Here is a 20992-nt window from a genome sequence, read left to right on the forward strand (position 1 = left end):
ATGCACCCTCTGGCTGCGTCGTCCTGGCAGCCCTGTGGCATATGGCTCTGACTCGGGGAGCCCCAGGTGGGGGCTTTGCCTGGCTCAGTGGAGGCCCCTAGAGGCCAAGGGGGTGTGGCCAGGCCGGCAGGACGGCCTGCAGGGGGTCTTTGGCAGGTTGGGGTGGCCTGGAGGGGGCTGCAGGCGGGCGAGATGTCCTGGAGGGGGCCATGGCCAGGAAGGGATGACCTGGAGGGGGGCTGCTGCGGGCAGGGGCAGCTTGGAGGGGGCCACGGTGGGCGGGTGGCCCATCCCTTCCCCCAGAGGCGACCCCGCCCCTGGGAGGAGCCTTCAGCAGCTGGGAGAGGAAGTCGAGCTGCAGGTGTCACCACCACAATTCCCTCGGTGCTGTGGCCACCATAGGTCATCCTGGCGTCTCGCGGGCCCTGCCACGGGGTCGTAGTGCCTGGGGGAGCCCGTGCTGCCCCCGAACTGCCTGGGGGCCCAGCCGTCTCCTGGCACCAGCAGCAGTGAGGGAGAAGAGGTCAGTCCCTGCCAGGTCAGTCGCCACAGTGTGGCCCCGAGGGCTCCACTGACCTTCACACCCCCACCCCCCAGTTGCAGTCCTGGAGCCCCCACCCCCCAGTCCTCGCTCCTGCTCTGGGACCACCACCCCTAGCCCCACCGACCTCAGCCCTGAGCATGCCAGTGCACCTGCTGCCTCTGTGGGCCTGGGGCCACTGGACACCTCGTGTCAGGCACGGGCCGCTGAAGGAGACACTGCCCCCCGGGACGCCAGCGAGCCGCTGCTGGGGGCGGAGGCCCTGCCCGTGGGCGGAGCAGGGACAGGCGAGGAGGAGTGCCCGGTGTGCACGGAGCCCTACGGGCCGGGCGAGCGCCGCCTGGCGCCACTGAACTGTGGCCACGGGCTGTGCACGGGCTGCCTGCACCGCCTGCTGTGCGCGGCCCCTGGCGCCGACGTGGGCCGCGTGCGCTGCCCCCTGTGCCGCCAGAAGACGCCCATGCTCGAGTGGGAGATCTGCCGGCTGCAGGAGGAGCTGCTGCAGGCCGATGGGCCCCAGTGCCCGCCGCCCCCTGTGCCCCCCGCACCCCCGCGCCACGGGCCCGGGCCTTGGGCCTCCCTGGAGCACCGCTACCAGCTGCGCTTCCTGGCAGGGCCTGCGGGTGGCGGGGGCTGCCTGCCCTTCCTGCCCTGCGTGCCGTGCCTGGGCGCCCGCCTCTGGGCCCTGAGGGAGCGGGGCCCCTGTGCCCGCCGCCTGGCGCTGCTGGGCCTGCTGGCCCTCGAGCTGCTGGGCCTGCTGCTCGGCCTCACGCCGCTCCTGCTGCTCGGGCTGCTCCTGGCACTCCTGGATCGCTCCCACCACTGAGCCGCGCCCACCACCACCTCTTTCCCAGAGAGGCATCCCCAGGCTCTGAGGACACTGCGACCGACAAGCCTTTCGCGGACGGCTCAGCCGCAACCTCCGGTGCCCAGGGACAGCTGCTGAGCAGGCGGGCCCAGCGGGGAGGCCGGCGGCCGGGCCAGGTGCCTCGCGGTGGGTGGCACCGTGCTGGCCTGACCTGGGTTGCTGAGCACGGTGGCGCCAGAAGGAACAAAGCTGCCTGCCCCGCGTCCCAGATAAGGTCCAGCGGGTGTCCCTGAAGGTTGGGCAGCCGAGGGGAGGAGCCATGCTGCCCGAGCTCAGCCCATGGGGTGCAAGACCAGAGGCCAGCCTGGGGCAGCTGGGGACTCGCGGCAAGCACGTGTCCATGCCCATGGTGAGGGCCTGGGCCTCGGGTCTGAGAGCGCCCAGCTCTGCTGCCGATCGCCCAGCTGTGGAATCCTTGGACAGCACTGCCTCCCGGGGCTGGTGGCACATGGCACAAGAGGGAGCAAACAACCTACCAAGCGTCACACGTGGCATAGAAAACACCTCACGATAAATGTCGTCTGGACTGGCCGTGACCTTTCCTGTACCACCGGCTCTCATTCACGCCCCCCCCGCAAAGGCCCCTCCCCTCAGCCCAGGGGGACAGGGTCAGAGAGGAGGCCCTCATCCTCGCCACGCGGGCAGCGGAGCCCCTGCTCAGGCCGGCCCTGAGGGCAGCTTCCACACCAGCGCTTCCACACCAGCTCGGAGGACTCCACCTGGAGCTCAGGGCCAGGTGGGCCTGGGGGCCTGAATCGACTCAGCCGGCCCAGGGCACCTGCCACACACCTAGAGGTCAGTACCCAGGAAAGGGCCTCCCTTTGCCAGTTGGGCCCCTTGTGCCCACCCTGGCCACCAGCCCCCACAGTCCTGCACACGAGCAGCTGTCTTGCCCGACACAGGGACGCTCGCAGGCACATGAGCCTCCAGCCCGGCCCAGCCCACCTCAGCTCCGTGCAGAAGTGGCCTCTGCCCGGCCCGACCCTTGCAAGCAGTGCTTGCCTCCCTCCAGCAGCTCCAGGCTGGACCTCATCTGGGCTGTGGTCTTAGGCACCCCCTCTGGGCCAGCACCGGGCTCGGGCTGTGGAGCTGGCTTCAGTCCAGGCAACAAGGTGCGAGTTTTGGCAAAGAGTTTTAATGGCCAAGTTGGCTGCAGTGATGGGGCCAGAAGCAGCAGTGGGTAAGAAGGGGTCAGCGGGCAGGCGGGCACCCTGGAGAAGCAGCGAGCGGGGCCACTACATGATGGTGCAGGCGGACAGGGGGTTCCGCACGTGGCAGGTGCAGGCGGCCCCACAGTACTGCCGGAAGGTCTGGTAGCAGCTGCCCTCGGGCTCGCCGCCCCACTGGCCGCCAGACGGGGCGGTCAGCGCCTCGGGCGGCAGGCGGCTCAGGATGGACGTGTTGACAGCCAGTGCGGCCAGGCCGTAGTCGGTGAAGAGCACCGTCTCGCGGCGGCAGGTCGGGCAGGAGATGAATTTGTACTTGGGGCAGGACTCGTAGAGGACTTGCAGGCACTGCTCGCACACGGAGTGCAAGCAGGAGAGGACGCGCGGCCGCCGCTGGGTGACGTTGTACGTGTGCCCGCACGTGGGGCACTCCAGGGGCTCGCCCGCCACCTGGGGGGGCGCCGCAGGGGCTGCCAGAGGCGCCACCGGGGGGGCAGGGCCAGGCCGCACCACGTACTGGTTCACAATGACTTCGTCCCCCGGCGCCACGCGGGGGAAGCCCAGCTCCGCGCTGGCCTTGCAGGGCCGACGTGGCAGGGGCGGGGTGTGGGGCACCCCTTCCAAGGCGGGCATGTCCCCCCCACATGCCTGGTTGACAATGATCTCCGTGTCTGAGGGCCAGGCGCGCTTGGGTGCCAGCGCGGGGGTGGGCCTGGCCACGGGTGGGAAGCAGGGGACGGCGGCTGGCAGCTCGGGGAACTTCTCGGGGTGCACGAGCTTCATGGCCTCCATCTTGAGGATGACGTGGGGCCCCTTCAGGCAGGACAGGAGGAGGCCCGGCCAGCCACTGCCCGCCTCGGGCCCAGGCTCAGCCGGCATCCGGCTGTCTTCCGTCAGACTGGCTGTTCCGGCGGGCGGGGGTGTTGGGTGGGGCCGGGGGGGAGGAGCAGGGGCAGCATCCTGCTCCCGCCAGGCCTGGGGGGGACCCCGGCAGCCCCGTGGACTCCTGGGGACAGCCGGCGGAAGCTCCGGGGGCAGGGGCCCCCCCAGTGGCCACAGTGGCTTCTCGAGTCCAGTCCTAGGAGGAGGAGGAAGGGGTGGGGGAGGGGGAGGGAGGCGAGGGCAGGGGGGCGTGGGGGGCTGCCCTCGGCCAGAGGCCTCGCCCAGGGTCTCACCCAGGATCCCTGGCTGCTGCGGCTGTCGAGGGGGCGTGGGGGGCGCTGCCCCTGCAGCCAAGGTCAGCGGTCGCCGAGCCGGGACATCGGGGCAGGCCGGGGCTAGGTGGGCCCCATGGCTCCAGGACAGGGCGCCCAGGGAAGGCAGCTAGCCGGAGCCCGGGCCGCCAGAGGACCTGAGCTGCAGGCGCCGAGACAGGAGGCGGAGAGGCGGGGGCCGAGCCCGAGCCCGAGCTGCAGGTGAGACAGGGAAGGTGGTCCCGGGAGTGGGCCTGAGCCCACCCTGGCCGCAAACAGGCCTGGCCGCCTGACCTCTGACCCTACCTCTCCTGGGGCTCCAGACCCCCGCTGGACTCCGGACTCGGCCCCCGCCCAGCCCCCTCCTCCCAGGCTGGATGCCCCTTTCCCTGGACGGTCGCCCGCCCAGCGTGGGGAGAGGCCGCGAATCCCGCCCCTTGCCGACGCCCGGGCGCCCCCTCTCCGCTCACCTGCTCCAGCCTGGCGGCCCCGGGCCGCGCCGCCGCCGCAGAGGTTGTCTGAAAGGCAGGCCCGGATGCGGCGCCGCGCGCTTGGGCCCGGCGCTCCGGCTCCGGCGGCTGTCAAGGCGACCTCCGGCGGCTGGAGGGGCCGCGCGCGACCCCCCGGGCGCGGGGCGCAGGGCTGGGCCGAGCTCGGGGGCCCGCGCGGCGGCGGCAGCGGCGGCGGCGGCGGCGGCGGCGGCAGGTGCGTGCGGAGCGTGGCGCGCTCTGCGGCGGAGGCGCGGGGACCGCAGTGCGCGCGGCGCCCGCCCGCGCCCGCAGCGCCACCCCCCGTCTGGGGACCCGCGCGGGGTCCGTGGGGCGGGGCCAGTCTCTCGGCCGCCCCTCGATCCGCCCCGGCTCGGATCCGGCTGGCCCACGCCTGAGATCGTCCTCTCCCCGCGCCACGTGCCGTCAGGAGGACCCCCCACGTCGCCCCCCTCCCCCGTCCCCTCCTGGCTGGCTCTGGGTCCAGGTCAATTCCCCCCGCTCCCGGGCTCCCCAGCTCTGGAAGGGGCGGCTCACAATTCCCAAAGCGGGGAGAAGAGGGGAGCAGAGAGATGCGTCCCAAGGCTGGGGAGTGTGTGTGTATGTGCGCGCGCGTGCGCGCGCGCAGCCTGAGAGCCTTTCACGCCACCCGGAGACAGGGTCATTCTGCCAGTCCCCTAGACCCCCCCACACTGGAAAGGGCCCCAGGCGTTTTCTGGTTCACGGGGCACCCCTGGGCTGTGCCCTGTGCCCATGCCCCAGGATCAGAGAGGGGCAGGGAGGAGAAGGGGACCTGCCAGCCTCCCTGCAGGAGCGCAGGGCGGGAGGAAGGCAACGCGGGGGCTCGGGCAGGTGGGGGGCAGCGCACGGGGGTGAACACCTGCGCACGGCGGGGTGGCCCTTCTGCCTCGCACCGGGACACGCATGCCCGGTGTCACAGTGTGGGCGACCGCGACCCCACCCGGCAGAGGCCCCATTCCTTTCTGCTTTGCCATCAGGCCAGCCTTCCCGGCCCCTCCCGACACACCCTCGTCCTGTGGGGAGCCCAGAGGCCAGGGCTGTGGGGGCCTCCGGAGTGCTGTCCCCTCCCTGCCACGGCCACCGCACTGGGCGCTGGGCTGACCCTGGCAGTCCGTCCACTTTTTGGCCAAGGGTCCGGGTCCTGCAGGGCTGCACAGCGCAGAGGGGCCGGGGTCCTGGTGAGGGAGGCCATGTGGGCAAAAATGGGGAGCAGCTTCTCCATGCCCTGGCGCCCGGCTCTGCCGCTCCGTGGGACCCCGGGCCTCGGTTTCCCCGGGCACTGGGCAGGAGCAGGAGCGAGGCGCCAAGAGGGGCGGCGAGGGCTCACTGCGGCCTCGGCACCGTGGAGGGGAGACTGAGGCAGCCCCAGCCGGGGGAGGGCTCAGAGCCCACGCGGGGCGTGGCATGCACCCAAGGGGGCCCCAGGCCCCGCCCCTCGCCCGAGGCCCCGCCTCGCACACCCCATCCCCACCCCACTCCCACGCGGTCGAGAGCTGGGGCGGCTCAGCCGAGAACTGGGTAGCCGGAGCCAGCAGACCCCAATCCCGGTCTTTGGTAGACCCTCGAGCGCGCAGGCTTCTGGGGCAGAGCTGCGGCGCCCGGGCCGGTTCGCGCACGCGCCGCGCGCCGCCTCAGCGCGGTGGGGCCTGGCGGGGGCGGGGCCTCGGGCGCCTGCGCAGTGGGCCCGTCCGCCTCCGCCCCCGCCCCCGGGGCCCCCGCGGCGCGTGCGGGGACCGGAGGCGCCCGAGTCCGTGACGGGCTGGCCGGCCCCACCCAGGCCACCGCGGTCGCCCCGGCCTCGGGCCTCGGCTGGCTTGACGCCGCCCGCCGCGGTCCGCCGGGGGCGCGGGCCCGAGCGCCCCCTCCGCGCGCCCCCTGCCGCCGAGCGCGCCCAGGCCCCGGGGGTGGCGGTGGGCGAGGACGGGGCGCGCCTGGCGCCGGGCGGCCCCCAGCCTCTCGCGCAGAGGGCAGAGCTGCGCTTCAGGAAAGAGCCACAACGTCCCTTGTGTACGAAGCTCACGTTGCCAGTTGGAACAAAAGTTTTATTCGGAATGGTGCAAAATCAACGTTTACGCGCCGAAAGGCCCCCACCCCAGGCGCCTGGGTCTCCGCCGTGGCGGGGCTGTGGCCTCTGCGCCCAGCAGTGGGCACTGCGTGCCAGACCGCTGGGGCCCCAGAACCCTGCAGGCCCGCGCCCTGGGCCCTGAGGGCGGACCCCACTTCCCTGTCGGCCAGTGACCTCAGCTTGCCGGGGGCCCAGGGCCTGCCCAGGATGCCTGGCAACTGAGTCACCCTGGCTTGGCAGTGCCCCCCGGAACCAGGCCGTGGCCGCCGCCCACCCAAGCAGGGGTGAGCCAGCCACGGAGCACGCTGAGCACGAAGCTGGGGCTTCCTGGGCTCTCGGAACCCCCATTCTGGGGCCCGCCCCGGGGCCCGCCCCTCCCGTGGAGGGAAAAGGCCCTGCCAGTTGCTCAACACCAGGCACTGGACCTGGAGCCCAGAGGACAGAGAGGACGGACGCTGACGCCGCTGCTGCAGGTGGGTCTCTGGCCGGTTGGGGGGGGGTGGTCCTTGTATGGGGCTAGGGGGCTGCGGAGCCAGAGACGTCCCCTGCTCTCCCCGAGGGACCAGCTCCATCCACTGCCACCCCGAGAGGGGAGAGCACCCGGGGGGTGCCGGCCTTGGCTGTGTGCCTACCCCCGGACGGCGCCTCGGGAACAGGCGCGATGAGGCAGGTGTAGCCAGGCTTTTTCGGGGAAGGGGGCGGGGAGCTGACATCTGCGTCTCTGCCAGGTCGGGCCATGGACCCCCACGAAGTGGCTGTCAAGAACCCCTACGCTCACATCAGCATCCCCCGCGCTCACCTGCGGCCTGACCTGGGGCAGCAGCTGGAGGCGGCGCCCCCCTCCTCCTCTGAGACGCAGACTCCGCCCGTGGGACCCTGTGCCCCAGAGCCCACCCACTACCTGCAGCCCACTGAGGTCCCAGGGCCCACGGACGCCAAGGGGGCCAAGGGGGCCGGCCCGCTCCCGAGCCAGCCCACCTGGCAGCAGCCCGGCAGCCCTTGCGGCAGCGCGCGGCGCCCCGTGGGACTCACCTACGCCGGCCGGCCGCCCATCGGGCGCAACGACGACATCGCCCACCACTGCTGCTGCTGCCCCTGCTGCTCCTGCTGCCACTGCCCGCGCTGCTGCCGTTGCCACAGCTGCTGCTGCGTCGTCTCCTAGCCTCGCCCCGACGCGGGGGCCCGGGGGCCCGCCCGGGCAGGGCAACCCCAGGCAGCGCCCGGACGCTCAGGGTGACCCCTGCCTTGGACCCCACCTGTCCTCCAAGACGGTACTTCGCAGCGGAGCCCTGGGCGCCGGCTGGGGGGCGTCCTCGCCGGCCCCTTTCCAGGCCCGGAGCCTGGCCAATAAAGCGGGCGAGCTGGGTCCCGACTCCCCTTCCTTGTTGCTGCTCTGGTGGGGAGGGGTCCCAGGCTGGACAACAATGCACCCCCCCCGCGCCTTCCCCCAACACAGCCTCCCCCATGCTCACGGCCTCCGCATACATACAGTACCCGCTCTGTTTCCCCGTGCCCCACAGCCCCCCAACATCCCGAGGACCGGGAGGGCTCTACCTTGTGACACAGGCAACTCGGCCGCGTTATGGGGGGCGTCCTCCTGGCTGGGCGGCCTGGGGCTTGAGCCACCCGGCACTCCCTCGGGCCGAGGCTGGGACCGCGGCTTGGAGGGGAGCCCTGGGAAGGCCCAGGAGGGGGGGGGCTGGGTCGGCAGGACGCAGGTGAGGTTGGTGCCCGCAGGTTTAGGGGACTGGGGGCCCAGGATGAGGCCAGCCGCCCCGAGCCCCTTCCCGCCTTCCCGCCCGGCCAGGGCCTTCTGATGGCTTCCGGCAGCCGCCCCCTGGCCTGGCCTGGCTTGGAGGAGGCCAGGCCACTGGTCAGTTCCATGCGTCCCCTGGGCAGCCCCAAGTGGGCCCAAGTCCGTGTGTCCGGGCGACACAGGATGCTGGTCCGGGGCACGTGGGAGGAGCTGCAGAGCGAGGAGCGCGCCTGTGGGGTCGGCGCCGGGGCAGCCCTGGTGTTTCCGGGACAAGGCAGGGACGGCGCGGAGGTGGACGAGGCCGTGGCCGAGCAGGCCCGGCAGGCCCGACGGGTCCCTTTGATGCAGCGTGACAGGGCCGGAGCGGGGGCCTCGGGCGTGGGCGCACGTCATCTGCCTGACCCCGCGCCAGCCTTCGTGCTGGGAGCCGCCTCCTGGCACAGCTTGGCTCCCGGCCCCTGCCGAGGGACCCCGGCCCAGCCCTGCCTGTGGGGAGCGGCGACCCCACCCGGGCCAGCCGCGAAAACCCGTCCAGCCAGTCCAGTAAGGGCCCTCAGGCCTTGGCCTCCTCCCAGCCGCCACCTGCCTGGGTCCTGACTCACCTGTACAGCCCCTCCCCACGGTCTGGGTCACAGCCCCTGCCCCCGTGGTCCTGGCCATCTGCCCCCCCACCCCCCTGTGGCCCTGGTCATCTCCCGCTCCTTGTGGTTGTGGTCATCTCCCCCCACTGCCCCCTCATGGTCCTGGCTGCCTCCCCCCCCAGGCCCCTGTGGTCCTGGTCCCTGCCCATGTTCTCGTCTCCCCCCCTGCTCCCCGTGGCCCTGGTCATCTCCCCCCCAACCCCCATGGTTTTGGTCATCTCCCCCCTCTGCCCCCCCCATGGTCCTAGCCATCTCACCCCCTGACCCCTGTGGCCCTGGTCATTTCCTCCCCCACCCCCCGTGGTTGTGATCATCTCCCCCCTGCCCTGTGGTCCTAGCTGCCTCCCTCCATGTTCTCTTCTCCCCCCCCCTGCCCCGTGGTCCTGGCCGCCTCCCCCCCATGTTCTCATCTCCCCCCCACCCCGTGGTCCTGGCTGCCTCCCCCCCATGTTCTCATCTCCCCCCCCACCCCGTGGTCCTGGCTGCCTCCCCCCCATGTTCTCATCTCCCCCCCCACCCCGTGGTCCTGGCTGCCTCCCCCCCATGTTCTCATCTCCCCCCCCACCCCGTGGTCCTGGCTGCCTCCCCCCCATGTTCTCATCTCCCCCCCCACCCCGTGGTCCTGGCTGCCTCCCCCCCATGTTCTCATCTCCCCCCCCGCCCCGTGGTCCTGGCTGCCTGCCCCCTGCCCCGTGGTCCTGGCCACTGCTGAGTGGTGACCACGAAGCCCTGAGCCTGCCCTGCCCCGGCAGACGCCGTGGGCAGGGTGTGTCCAGGCTGCGTGCGTGGGGCCTGAGCGTGCTCCGAGGCGGCTCCTCTCAGCAAGTATGTGCGTGGGCATGGCTGACAACCTCAAGATTCCCACTCGGGGGCCAGAGCCCAGGGAGGATGCAGTCACGTGACATGGCCGGGCACCCCAGCCCATCGGAGGTGACCGACTCGGCTGTTCAGACCAACGCGCCCCACGGCTCTGCACCGCCAGAGTCAGGGAGCGCCAGAGGGCTTCCAGGAAGAGGCAGGCCTGGGGCCGAGGGCTGCAGAACAGGCGCGGCAGGAGACCCCCATCAGCGCGCGAGCTTGGGGGCGTCCTGGGGCCGCATATGAGTGGGAGGCAGAGGTGTATCCTGAGGAGCAGGGAGGAAGTGGGTTGTGGGAAGAGGCTCGCGGGGGTGGGGCTGTGCGGCGCCGGGGGATCCAGTTGCAAGGGCTTGCGGCTGAAAGGGGAGCCCGCGCCGCCCGCAGCCCGCCACCTGCCTCCCTGCCGCCTCGTCCGAGCTCGGGCCAGTAACGCGAACCCCGGAGGGAGACGCAGGGTGCCCTGGGTCCCGCCCCCTCTGGCCGGGCACACGCAGCCCCGGGGAGCGAGTGCAGGTAAGAGCGCCCGGGCTCAGGCACGCTGGGGCGGTCGAGGGCCCGGGGCCTAGCAGCCGGATGGGATGAGGCCGCGGGGACCCTGGCTCTGCTCGCCCCACGGCCCCCCACCGCCCCTGGGGTCCAGAGGCCGCTAAGAGCCCTGTGGCCTGGGGCCGTCTCCTGGACTGGGATGCCGGCCAGGGCCGGGCAGGAGGGCCGCAGAGGAGGGCGGCACGGGGACTGCCACCCAACCCGGCTCCCACCCTGCACCCCCAGGATGCTGCAGCCCGAGGGCCCTGTGGCCCCCGAAGAGGAGCCGGCCACTGCGAGCCGGCGGGCCGACTGCATCGTGTGCTGCGCGGCATACGACCTGGTCGGGCACCTGCCGCGCCGCCTCCACTGCGGCCACACCTTCTGCCAGGCGTGCGTGCGGCGCCTGGATGCGCCCGCACAGGGGCAGCGCTGGATCCCCTGCCCGCAGTGCCGCCAGAGCACGCCCACGCCCCGGGGCGGGGTGGCCATGCTGGACCTCGACCTGGCCGCCTTCCTGGCTGTCAAGGCCGAACAGGAGCCAGCACGGGCAGACGCCCGGCCCCCCGCTCCTCCCAAGGGGGGTGCCGCCATCACCCAGCAGCCGGCTGGGCCTCGCCCCCCCTTGGGCCCCCAGCCCCACTTCCCCCAGCCCGGACGCTGCTGCTGGGACTGCGGCCGCCTCTGCTGGGAGAGCCCGGGCAGCCCCGAGTTCTGAGCGCCGGCCTCGGCCCACATCGGGGCCCTGCTGCCCGGGGAGAAGCCGCCTCGGAACCTTCTGTCCAGCATGGCCGGTCCAGCGTGTCAGGGGCCAGCAGCACCCCGGGCCCGGCCCCAGGTGGCCTGCCATGGGGCCACCCCCAGGCCACAGTCGGGGACAGCAGCCACCGGACAGCGAGGGGCTCTGGAGGCTCGCGGCCCTGACCGGGATTCCCAGACCCTGGGTTGGTCTGACGTGCGGGCAGGGTGGGCACAGCCGTCCCACTGCCCACCACAAGCCCGGCCTGGCCTGGCTTCGCCACTGGACTCCACAAGAGGACAGCCGCAAAGGGCTCTGGCAGCCAGTCCCCGCGCCAGGGGCAAGCCCAGCTGGCCGAACAGGCCTCCTTGCTCCCGACCGAGGGCAGCCCCCTCCGCCTCTGGGTCCCCCAACAAATTCTCTGTGCCCCACCGTGTCGGCCGCTGTCCAGGGGTGTCACAGGGTCACCCCAGGGAGCTGGCAGTTAGCGTGGAGCTGCGTGGGCAGGCGCTGAGCGTCGAAGCAGAGGGCCCTGGGCGAGGAGCACCCACGGGCGAGGCCAGCTTTGGGGCTGAGGGGCCTTCCCAGCCCAGTCCCTTCTGCTTCCGGCTGCCACCCACAGACCCCCGAGGTGCCTCCCCAGACCTCTCCACGGCCGCCAGGAAGGGCTGGCCCGGCCCTGGGCGGTGGGGGGCAAGCGGGGCAAGGAGAATTTGCTGAGAGGACACTGTGAGCCTCCTCCTGACCATGGGGCAAAGTCCCCTGGCCGCAGGGAAGGGAGCGGGCATTAACAGCGCTGGGCTGGTGGCCCCTGGAGACCAGGCCTGCGGGGGGGGGAGGCCGTCCCCCGCCTGTACAAGGACAGCAGGGGCCTGAGCCTGGGGGGCCGCCCGCCCGAGACGGGGCAGGTCAGGCCTCAGCTGGGGAGAGGAGGGGGCTGGCGGCGACCCTGGGGAGGCTCCGCGCCCCGTCCGCCTCCCGCCCCCGATGGAGGGTCCCAGCGCGCCTGCTGCTGGTCACCGCCACGGCAGAGCGGCTGGGGGCTGCACTGGGTCCCAGCCGGCTGGCCGCAGAGGCTGTGTGACTTCTTCAGCCTCCCTGCCCACCCCGCGCCCAGCTGCCCACTCGCCAGGCGCCTGCGGCACAGAGGACCATGACACCCAAAAAGGAACGGGCTTCCTGAAGGGCCCCGGCCGGCCCCAAGCAGGGCCCCGGCCACATACCCGGGCAGGCTGGGCGCCGTGGGGGCCACGTGGGCACCCGCGAGGTGCCTGGGCCCTGAGCTGCACTCGTGCCCCAGGGCTGGGGTCGGCCCGGGGCTCCTGGCCCAGGTGATGGCTGAAGCTGGACGGGGGCCAGGGGGCCTCGGGCCGCGCTCCTGGATAAACATTAATGCGGCCGAGTACGCGGTGCGTCATGTGGGCACCAGCAGATCTTTGACCTGCAGCTGCTCCCACCTGTTGCTGCTTCCTCCGCAGGTAGGAGCTTCGGGGCCGGGCTCGGGGGCCGGGGGCCGCTGAGGGTCCAGCCAGAGTCACTGCCAGCTTCAGGGCTCAGGTCCCCAGCGAGCCCCCAGGGGCTGAGGACAAGAGCGCCCTGCAGGAAGGCGGGGGACGGGGGTCCCTGGCCGAGCCGGGAAGACAGGCTTGGGGGAGGGAACCTCGAGGTGGGGCAGGGGCCCTGGCCCCTGCCCCCTGCCCCCATCCACCCGGGGGTGGCCCTTACCCAGCAGAGACGTCACCACTCGCTATCAAGTGCCAAAGCCTAAGCGGGCACCGTCCACGGTGTCCCCAACGACACCCGTAGGAGAGAGCCCCGAGTGCCCAGCTCCCGGCACCTTAGGTCCACACCGTGACCTCAGCCACTGCCAGGCCCGCGGCCAGCCAGGACCAGCGAGGAGCCGGGAGCCAGGGCCCCCTCCGACTCTGTCCCCGGAATGGACTGGGCTCGCCTGGCCGCCACCTGAGGTCACTGTAGCCCCCCCCCAAGGATGGAGGAAGGGGGGTCACCAAGGCCAGCGGGAGGGGGCAGCGGTTGAGGCCCAGAGTGAGACCTACTTGGCGGGGGGTGGGCAGCGCTCTGACCCACCCTTTCCCCAGCAGACTGGACATGGGTCTGCCCTGCCCCAAATCCATGCCACGTTCCAGCGCGGGGGGCCAGGTCCCCCTGCCGGCCCTGGACGCGCTCAGCCCTCCGGATGGGAGACCGGGGACCGCAGGTAGCAGGAGCCCCTGCGCCGGGCCTCAGCCCGCCCCCCTGCCCACTCCCCCTGCGCCGGGCCTCAGCCCGCCCCCCTGCCCACTCCCCCCCGGCCCAGCCACCCCAGCTTGACCCCCAGCACGCACTGGGCAAGGAAGGGGGACCCCAGGCCTGTACCCCACATTGCTACCCCGACAGCAACACCGGGCAAGGAGGGGAGGGGCCCAGCCTGCTTCCAGGAGGGCTTACTTGGGGTCACAGCCCCCCATCTGCCCAGACAAGCTGGGGGCTCCTCCCCTGCTCCTCCTGCCTCCACCTGGGGCTCCTGGGAACAGCCTTAGCTGACTGGGACCCCTGCAGGAACCTCTGGTTCCACAACAGCCCCGGAGGAGGGGGGCACAGACCGCTGGGCCCTCCCACAGCTCAAGGACCCTGGCCAGCCCTGGACAGGTAAGCCCGGGGGTGCCCAGGGGAAGGGAGCTGGGCAGGGGGGCAGGCCCCCTGGAGACCAGCCTCGGGGGACGTGGGCTGCCCCTGGCACTCCTGGCCCCCAGCCTGCCCTGCCATGCGTCCGAGAGCAGCCGGGCACCTGCCCCTGCTCCGCAACCCTGCCCAGGAGACTTCTGGGAAGGCCGCGGGGTTGCGTTCTCTGCCACTGAACAAAGGAATGGGGCACCTTCCTGGGAGGCAGGGGGTATGCCTGGGCCTTGTCCTGGGAGTACGGGGGGCCAGGCCCTGCCTGGGGGGCAGAGGGGGGGCCTGGGAGAGGGTGCTGCCACGGGGGAAGGGGTGCGGGCTGAGGCCAGCCCTGTCCTGTGTCCTCAGGTCTCGGCACATCCGGCAGGGCGCGCCGCGTGGCACTGGGCTTCCTCAAGGCCTGCGGCCTCCTGGGCAGCCTCTACCTCTTCATCTGCTCCCTGGACGTCCTCGGCTCTGCCTTCCAGCTGCTGGGCAGTGGGTGCTGAGGGTGGGGTGGGGGGCTGGGGGGGGCAGCCCGGGGCAGCCCCAACACGCCTCTCTGCCGGCACAGGCAGGTTAGCTGGAGACGTCCTCAAGGACCACGTGGTGCTGTCCAGCCCCGTGGCCGGGCTGGTCATAGGCGTGCTGGTCACCGTCCTCGTGCAGAGCTCCAGCACGTCCTCGTCCATCGTGGTCAGCATGGTGGCCTCCAAGCGTGAGTGTCCCCCGGCCCGGGGCGGTGGGGAGGGCACGGTGCGCGCGCGGCTGACATGGCCCCCCCACAGTGCTGACCGTCCAGGCAGCCGTGCCCGTCATCATGGGCGTCAACGTGGGCACGTCCATCACCAGCACCTTGGTCTCAATGGCACAGTCTGGGGGCCGCGATGAGTTTCGGAGGTGCATGGGGGTGTGGCGGGGGCTGTGGTAGGGGCCGGGGCTGTGGTGGGGGCTAAGGCTGGGTGCTGGGGCCATGGTGGGGCCGTGGTGTGGGCCAGGGCCAGGGCTGTGGCCAGGGTCATGGCGGGGGCTGTGGCCGGGACTGTGGGAGTCGGGGACCGGGTGCCGGGGCTGTGGCCAGCGCCATGGCGGGGCTGGGACCAGGACTGGGGCCGTGGCAGGGGCCATGGCGGGGGCCGGGGCTGTGGCCCAGGCCGTGGCTGGAGCTGTGGTGGGGGCCGTGGTGGGGCCGCGGCCACGTGCCAGGCCCCTGAGCAGCGGCTCCGTGCTGCAGGGCGTTCGGCGGCTCTGCCATGCACGGCTTCTTCAACTGGCTCACGGTGCTGATCCTGCTGCCGCTGGAGAGTGCGGCGGGCCTGCTGGAGAGGCTCAGCACACTGGCCCTGGGCGCCGCCCACCTGCAGCCTGGGGGGCGGGCGCCTGACATCCTCAAGGTGCTGACACAGCCACTGACGCACCTCATCGTGCAGGTGAGGCCTCCTGGGGGGATGGGGTGCAGAGGGCCGGCGGCACCCTGGGGTCACTGCGCCCCAAGAGTCCTGCCCTGCTCTCTGCTCTGCAGCTGGACGCTCGTGTGCTCACGGGAGGTGCCACGGGCAACGCCACCGCCGGCAGCCTCATCAAGCGATGGTGCGGCGCCCGCAGGAACACGGTAAGGCGCTCTGCGTGCCCGCTGCCCCCAGCCCCCGGCCGGCTCTGGGCCCTCGGAGCCCGTCCTGAGCTGGCCCTGCCTCCCCAGACCCAGGCAGACAGCAGCGCGTGCCGAGGCGCACCTAGCCCCTGCCCGGAGAGGAACGGCACGGCCCCCGAGGACCCGCAGCCCTGTGAGGCCCCGCCCGCCCGCGCCCTGCCCCGCGCCCCCGCCCCGCTCACGCGCCCCTCCGCCGCAGGCCGCCATGTGCTCGCGGGCACGGAGCTCAGCGACCTGGCCGCTGGCCTCATCCTGCTGGCCGCCGCCCTGCTCGTGCTCTGCGCCTGCCTGGTGCTCGTCGTCAAGCTGCTGGCCTCGGTGCTGCGCGGGCGCATGGCGCGCGCCATCAGGAGCGTGGTCCACGCCGGTGCGCCGGGGCAGGGCGGGGCGGGGCGGGGCCGGCCGCTGGGCCGGCGCTGACCCCGCTGATCCCCCCAGACCTCCCCTTCCCGTTCGGCTGGCTCAGCGGCTACCTGGCCATCGCAGTGGGCCTTGGCCTCACCTTCATGGTCCAGAGCAGCAGCGTCTTCACGGCCGCCGTCGTGCCGCTGATGGGTGAGCGCTGGCGGGTGTGTCTCTGCTGCGGGCGCCACGGCGGTGGGGGGGCTCGGGTGGGCCCTGCGGTGACCCCGGCTTCCCCAGGGGTTGGCGTGATCAGCATGGAGCGGGCGTACCCCCTCTTCCTGGGATCTAATATTGGCACCACCACGACGGCCCTGCTGGCCGCCCTGGCCAGCCCCTCGGACATGCTGCTCAGCGCCGTCCAGGTACCGCCCGGGCCCCGGGCCCCAGCTCCTCCCCACTGCTGACCCCAGCCCCAGGGCTTGCCCTTGGCCCATCGCCGTGGACAGGAGGCCCACGGCCTGCCCGAGGTCACTTGGCTGCCCGCTTGGACCCCTGCAGAACTTCAGGCATCTCACACAGACCCTCGGTCCCCGCTCTGCCTTCCCCCAACCTATGGCCCTCGCCCACCCCAATGTCCAGCATGTGGCCTGAGACTGCCTCCTCCTTCCAGACCCTCCTGCCTCCCCCCTCCATGGCAGCTCCTCCCTCCCTGGCAGCTCCTCCCTCCTCCCTGGTAGCTCTTCTCTCTTTCCTCCTTCCTCCTCCTTGGCAGTTCTTCCTTCCTCCTTCTTTCCTCCCTCCTCCCTCTTTCCTTCTTCCTCCTTGGCAGCTTCTCCCTCCTCCCTTTTATCTCCTCTCTCTTTCCTCCTCCCTCCTCCCTCCTCTCTCCTCCCTGGCAGCTTCTCCCTCCTCCCTCTTTCCTCCTCCCTCCTCCCTTCTTCCTCCTCTCTCCTCCCTGGCAGCTCCTCCCTTCTCCCTCTTTCCTCCTTTCTTTCTCTTTCCTCCCTCCTCTCTGGTAGCTCCTTCCTCCTCCCTCTTTCCTCCTCCCTGCTCTCTCCTCCCTGGCAGCTTCTCCCTCCTCCCTCCTTCCTTCCTCTCTCCTCCCTGGCAGCTCCTCCCTTCTCCCTCTTTCCTTCTTTCTTTCTCTTTCCTCCCTCCTCCCTGGTAGCTCCTTCCTCCTCCCTCTTTCCTCCTCCCTGCTCTCTCCTCCCTGGCAGCTTCTCCCTCCTCCCTCTTTCCTTCTCCCTCCTCCCTCCTTCCTTCCTCTCTCCTCCCTGGCAGCTCCTCCCCAACGTCTGTTGAAGGACCCCACCCTCACTCTATGCCTTGGCTGTGTCCCCTCGAGGTCAGCGCTGGCCTTTGGGGTGGCCAGAGCCGGGGGCTGGAGTGGCAAAGCTGACCCAGGGACTGAGAAGGAGAAGGTGCTGGGGCGGGCGTGCTCTCCAGGTGTGAGGTGCAGGCGGAGCCGAGCCAGCCCGGCAGTCACGGCAGAGGCGTCCGTTGTAGCAGCCGCAGACGAACGACCGCACCAGGGGCCAGGCGGGGCTCCTGCACCCCCGAGGCGTGGGCTGGCGCACGGGATGTGCCCTCGCCAAATACGCTGGGGACACAGGGCCCCTTCTCCCAAGGGGCGTGGGCCGGAAGGCGGCCTGGGAGCCCGGCGCCTGACCCCGGCGCCCTCCCCGCCGCCCAGGTGGCCCTCATCCACTTCTTCTTCAACCTGGCCGGCATCCTGCTGTGGTACGTGGTGCCCGCCCTGCGGCTGCCCATCCCGCTGGCCAAGCGCTTCGGGGACCTGACCGCCCGCTTCCGCTGGGTGGCCGTCGCCTACCTTCTGCTCAGCTTCCTGCTGCTGCCCCTGGCAGCCTTCGGGCTCTCCCTGGCGGGCGGCGCGGCGCTGGCCGCGGTCGGGGGCCCCCTGGCGGGGCTGGCGCTGCTGGTGGCCCTGGTCAACGTGCTGCAGCGGTGCCGGCCGGCCTGGCTGCCCCGCGGCCTGCGCTCCTGGACGTGGCTCCCGCGCTGGCTGCGCTCGCTGGAGCCCTGGGACCGCCTGGTGAGCCGCTGCTGCCCCGGTGGAGCCTGCAGCCCCGCTCCCCCCCGCCACCAAGGAGACCCACTGCTACGAGAACCCCGAGGTCCTGGCCTCCCAGCCCTTGTGAGGCAGCGGGGGCAGCACAGCTCTGCCCGTTTCCCTTCTTGGCAAATAAAGGTGTGGCCCAGGTGGCCCCGTGCCCGTTGTCTTCTCTCGCCCTGCCCCCCTCCCGGGCTTGGGGGTCCTTTGGCGGTGGGGCGTGCGGGTGCTGCCCCCTAGTGGATGCTCGGGGGCGCAGTGTGGGAACTAGGCAGCCCCTGCAGGGGCGGAACAAAGGGCGGTGACGTTTCCCTCCTCCGCCCTGGGAATGGCTGGTCTGGACTGGGGGACTTCCCGCACGGGCGGGTCAGGACGCGGGAGGGGCGCCAGGGACCCCGACCGGAGGCTCCGACTTCCAGGGAAGGCGATGGGGACCCACGCCCACCCTGTCCGCCCCCCCACACCACCTCTACCCATTTCTCCAACGCATGCCTGCCCCCCCCCCCCGTCCTCCTCCCAAGACCCCCCCATGCCTCAAGGATGCAGGGGAGGTACAAGGAAGCCCCCTTGGCGCGAGCCGCCCCCACTGGCACCAGCTTGCAGGACGTCACCCAGCTGGGCAGGCCGCCAGGTGTGGGGGTCAGCCAGGGGCCTGCGGGACTGGGCCTGCTGGAGGGTCCTAAGGAAGGGGGTGTCCCCAAGGCGGGCCCGGGGTTTGCTTGTCTCCTCTCTGAAAGCCTCCCCCTGGGCAGGCCCCAGGGAGCCCACCCCCAGCTGGGGGCCAGGGGCTGCCGCGGGCGAGTGGTGGTGCAAGATCCCTGTACCAGTCTCCCCCAAACCTGCTGGGCAGCCAGTCCTGTCCCCTGAGCTCCGGGCTGCCGGTAGCCAGACCCCAGGCCCTGAAGCCACCCGGGCCTGAAGCACTCCTCTGAGGACTGCAGGCCCCGACAGGCGGCCAAGCTGCCCCGGGCGCACGCGCCCGGGAGCGGAAGGCGCCCGCGGGGAGGGCGGGGGAAGCCCAGAGCCCGCCACTCTTTTCACCGCAGGTAAGGCGACACCTGGGCCTCCCTCCTCCCCAGTGCCCCCGGAAAGGGAGCTCTGGTGAATTACAGCGTGTCCCCAGCGGGTGGTGGGCTCCAATGCCCCTTTGAGGCTGTTCCTGTGGGGCCCACCCGCCATGGCTAGGGGCCAGGAAAGGGCGCTGCTGGGGGGGGCCCTGGTTGAGCCTCAGGACCCCCACTTTCTACTTCCTCAGCTCTCCAAGGGTGCCTGAGTCTCCCCCATGCCCCCCAGCCTCTTCCCCCCATGTTCCCCAGGCCCCTTAGGTCCCCATGTCCCCCAGCCCTGTACCCCCGTGTCCACCAGGCCCTCTCAGGCCCCTTCAGCCCTCTAATGTTCCCCTGTTCCCCCATCCTCCCCCATCCCTTGAAAGGGCCTCAGCGCCTGGGGCTCACCCTGCCCCCCCCCCAGGGAGGTGCTGTCTGCTCAGGGAGCTGCAGGGGCTTCACCGTGGGCTCTGGCTACGTCAAAGGCCCCCGCTCTCTGGTCTGGGGACCCTCCTGCTGACGCAGCCTTGTGGTAGCCTCTGGTATCCCCTGAGGAGGGGCTGCACCTGGCTAAGCCCCTGGAGACTGAGGGGGGGGGGAGGAGCTCCCCTTCCGGCCCTGCAGAGGCAGTGAGGCCCTCATGGGCCTCTCTTTCCAGGGCAGGTGAGGCCACCCACAAAACCTTGCCGCTGGGTCCTTTAAGGTCGCGAGCGGTGTCTGCAGCTGCCCCTGCCCTGGAGGTAAGGCACCCTCCCGCTGGGACAGTGGCTGCCGGTAAACAGAGCCCTCCTTGTGGGCTCTTCCAGCCGCTGCCAGTGGGCGGCAGGTCCAGGGTGCCTCCTGGCCGGGATCCCAGGACTGCCGGCCATCTCTGCCCCAGGATGGCCCTCCAGACGGGCCGAGGGTGGGGACCTAAAGGCCCATTCTCCACCAGCCCCCACAGCAGCCAGCAGCCCTGTGCCGTGGAGGGTGCTGGGCAGGTGACGCCCACATTTTCTTACTTGCAAAGTGGGGGTGACAAACCTCCCAGCCCTGCGGAGTCGTCGCAGGAAGCAGAGGCTCTTTCCGCTGTGGTGTTCTTGGGTCCACAGCCGGGTTGGGGTGGGGCAAGAGGACGCAAGGATCAAACCCCTGCTGCCCCAGGGCACGGGTCTGAGCTGCTTTCTCCCACTCGCCCTTGTGTGCCGACTCCCTGCAATTTCCCGAGGCCTGCTAAGCTCCGCTGGGGCCGCTAAGCTATGTTGCAGGGCCTCTAGGCAACTCAAGGGAGGCCCTGGGGCCACGAGGACCCCAGAGTCCACCCCACATGCCGTCCACGGGACAAGGCCCAACGCAGGTTAGTCAAGCCGAGGCGCATGCTGGCACTCCTTCCCAGCCGGCATGCTGACATGCTGACTCACCCTCCAGGGCATGCTGCAAGCACCAGCTGAGAGCCTGCCAGCGCAGCCGCAGACCCCTCTCAAGGCAGTGGCAAGCTCTGTCCCTAGGCCAGTTGCGACTTGTCCCGTGTGATTTATTCACAGGAACAGGTTAGGTCGGTGAGAGCCGCTAGCACTGTGCTTGACAGGGAGAGAGAAATCACCCGGCAGGTGCTGCCCCAACACCCTGGAGGAGACAGAGATGGGAGCAAAACCAGAATCAGGAGAGGACAAGCTGGCCACCAAGGCAGGTCCAGCTGTGCGGTTGACTTTTTAAACACGTAAGGGAAAAACACTGCTGTCCAGGCCGCCGATTATGGGTACGACCCCGTGTAATTTAACCGCCATTGTATTATCGCCCTTTTTCAAGTACAAGCCAAGTCATAAAGCAGGAAAGGACAAGAGCACCTGTCGGCCCGGGCGCGCCGGGGGAGGTCTCCGCCCGCCCGGGTCTCCAGGCAGCCTGTGCGCCCCTGGGCCGGCGGCTCCAAGGCGACGGGCGCCGGGCCAGCGCGTCTCCACAAACACAGTCGCGCGGCACCGCGCGTCCCACGCGCTTCCGGGAGCGGCCCCTCTGCCAGGCCGCCGCGCGCCGCGAGCAGCCGGGGAGCGGGCGGGGTGCGGGAGAGGGGAGCGGGGCGCGCGGGGAAGCCACCGCCCCTCTGCACCTGCCTTCAGCCCCCGGGCTGGCCCCGCGCTGACCCCGCGCTGGCCCCGCGCCCCTCCCGCCAGCTCCAGGCCCGTGCGGGTCCCCGCAGCCGCCCTCTCGCGTTCCCGGGCCCGGCGCCCGCCCCCTCCCGAACCCCGTCCCCTCCTCCCGCTGCCGGAAACCCGAGCCGCGCTCGAGCCCGCGCGCGCGCCCCGAGCCCGCGCCCGCTGCATTGCGGCGGTTACCAGGACGCTTGCCTGGCTCAGCCAATGGCGCCAGCCTGTCGGCGTACTCCC

General features: G+C 71.6%; 5 protein-coding genes and 1 long non-coding RNA gene across 6 annotated transcripts; 4 read left to right on the forward strand and 2 right to left on the reverse strand.

Annotated features, from left to right (window-relative positions):
- Positions 1 to 587: 587 nt before the first annotated feature.
- Positions 588 to 2629, forward strand: LOC131279384 (ring finger protein-like; the record flags this gene model as incomplete). The annotated part of the gene is made up of 1 exon (XM_058301394.1): positions 588 to 2629. A coding segment is annotated over one exon (780 nt), but the record flags the coding sequence as incomplete, so codon positions are not given.
- Positions 2526 to 3456, reverse strand: RNF208 (ring finger protein 208). Its single transcript, XM_004454009.4, has one exon. The coding sequence runs from the start codon at positions 3452 to 3454 to the stop codon at positions 2645 to 2647; it is 810 nt and encodes a 269-aa protein (XP_004454066.1). The 5' UTR covers positions 3455 to 3456; the 3' UTR covers positions 2526 to 2644.
- Positions 3457 to 5996: 2540 nt separating this feature from the next.
- Positions 5997 to 7714, forward strand: CYSRT1 (cysteine rich tail 1). Its single transcript, XM_004454007.5, has 2 exons — positions 5997 to 6815; positions 7071 to 7714. Exon 2 carries the CDS (start codon positions 7079 to 7081, stop codon positions 7502 to 7504), a length of 426 nt encoding a protein of 141 aa, XP_004454064.1. The 5' UTR covers positions 5997 to 6815; positions 7071 to 7078; the 3' UTR covers positions 7505 to 7714.
- A 2571-nt stretch (positions 7715 to 10285) lies between these two features.
- Positions 10286 to 12094, forward strand: RNF224 (ring finger protein 224). The gene has a single exon (XM_058302784.2). The coding sequence runs from the start codon at positions 10370 to 10372 to the stop codon at positions 10838 to 10840; it is 471 nt and encodes a 156-aa protein (XP_058158767.1). The 5' UTR covers positions 10286 to 10369; the 3' UTR covers positions 10841 to 12094.
- An 86-nt stretch (positions 12095 to 12180) lies between these two features.
- Positions 12181 to 17735, forward strand: SLC34A3 (solute carrier family 34 member 3). Its single transcript, XM_058302781.2, is given in 15 exon segments — positions 12181 to 12339; positions 12704 to 12828; positions 12964 to 13079; positions 13421 to 13510; positions 13886 to 14014; positions 14091 to 14234; positions 14305 to 14416; positions 14751 to 14946; positions 15039 to 15128; positions 15216 to 15300; positions 15367 to 15534; positions 15606 to 15722; positions 15810 to 15934; positions 17206 to 17604; positions 17606 to 17735. Coding segments are annotated over 15 exon segments (2106 nt in total). The 5' UTR covers positions 12181 to 12195; the 3' UTR covers positions 17672 to 17735.
- On the reverse strand, positions 16478 to 20886 carry LOC139439533 (uncharacterized). The gene is made up of 2 exons (XR_011649534.1): positions 20456 to 20886; positions 16478 to 20234 (listed from the first exon to the last, which is right to left on the reverse strand). It is a non-coding gene; the product is annotated as an uncharacterized lncRNA (long non-coding RNA).
- Between the last annotated feature and the right edge of the window lie 106 nt (positions 20887 to 20992).

The sequence above is a fragment of the Dasypus novemcinctus genome, chromosome 8 (assembly GCF_030445035.2).
Source record: "Dasypus novemcinctus isolate mDasNov1 chromosome 8, mDasNov1.1.hap2, whole genome shotgun sequence".
Classification (NCBI taxonomy): domain Eukaryota; kingdom Metazoa; phylum Chordata; class Mammalia; order Cingulata; family Dasypodidae; genus Dasypus; species Dasypus novemcinctus.

Bases quoted from the DNA above. Each gene is read 5' to 3' on its own strand.
- RNF208 (XM_004454009.4), bottom strand. From the start codon at position 3,454: ATGCCGGCTGAGCCTGGGCCCGAGGCGGGCAGTGGCTGGCCGGGCCTC.
- CYSRT1 (XM_004454007.5), top strand. From the start codon at position 7,079: ATGGACCCCCACGAAGTGGCTGTCAAGAACCCCTACGCTCACATCAGC.
- RNF224 (XM_058302784.2), top strand. From the start codon at position 10,370: ATGCTGCAGCCCGAGGGCCCTGTGGCCCCCGAAGAGGAGCCGGCCACT.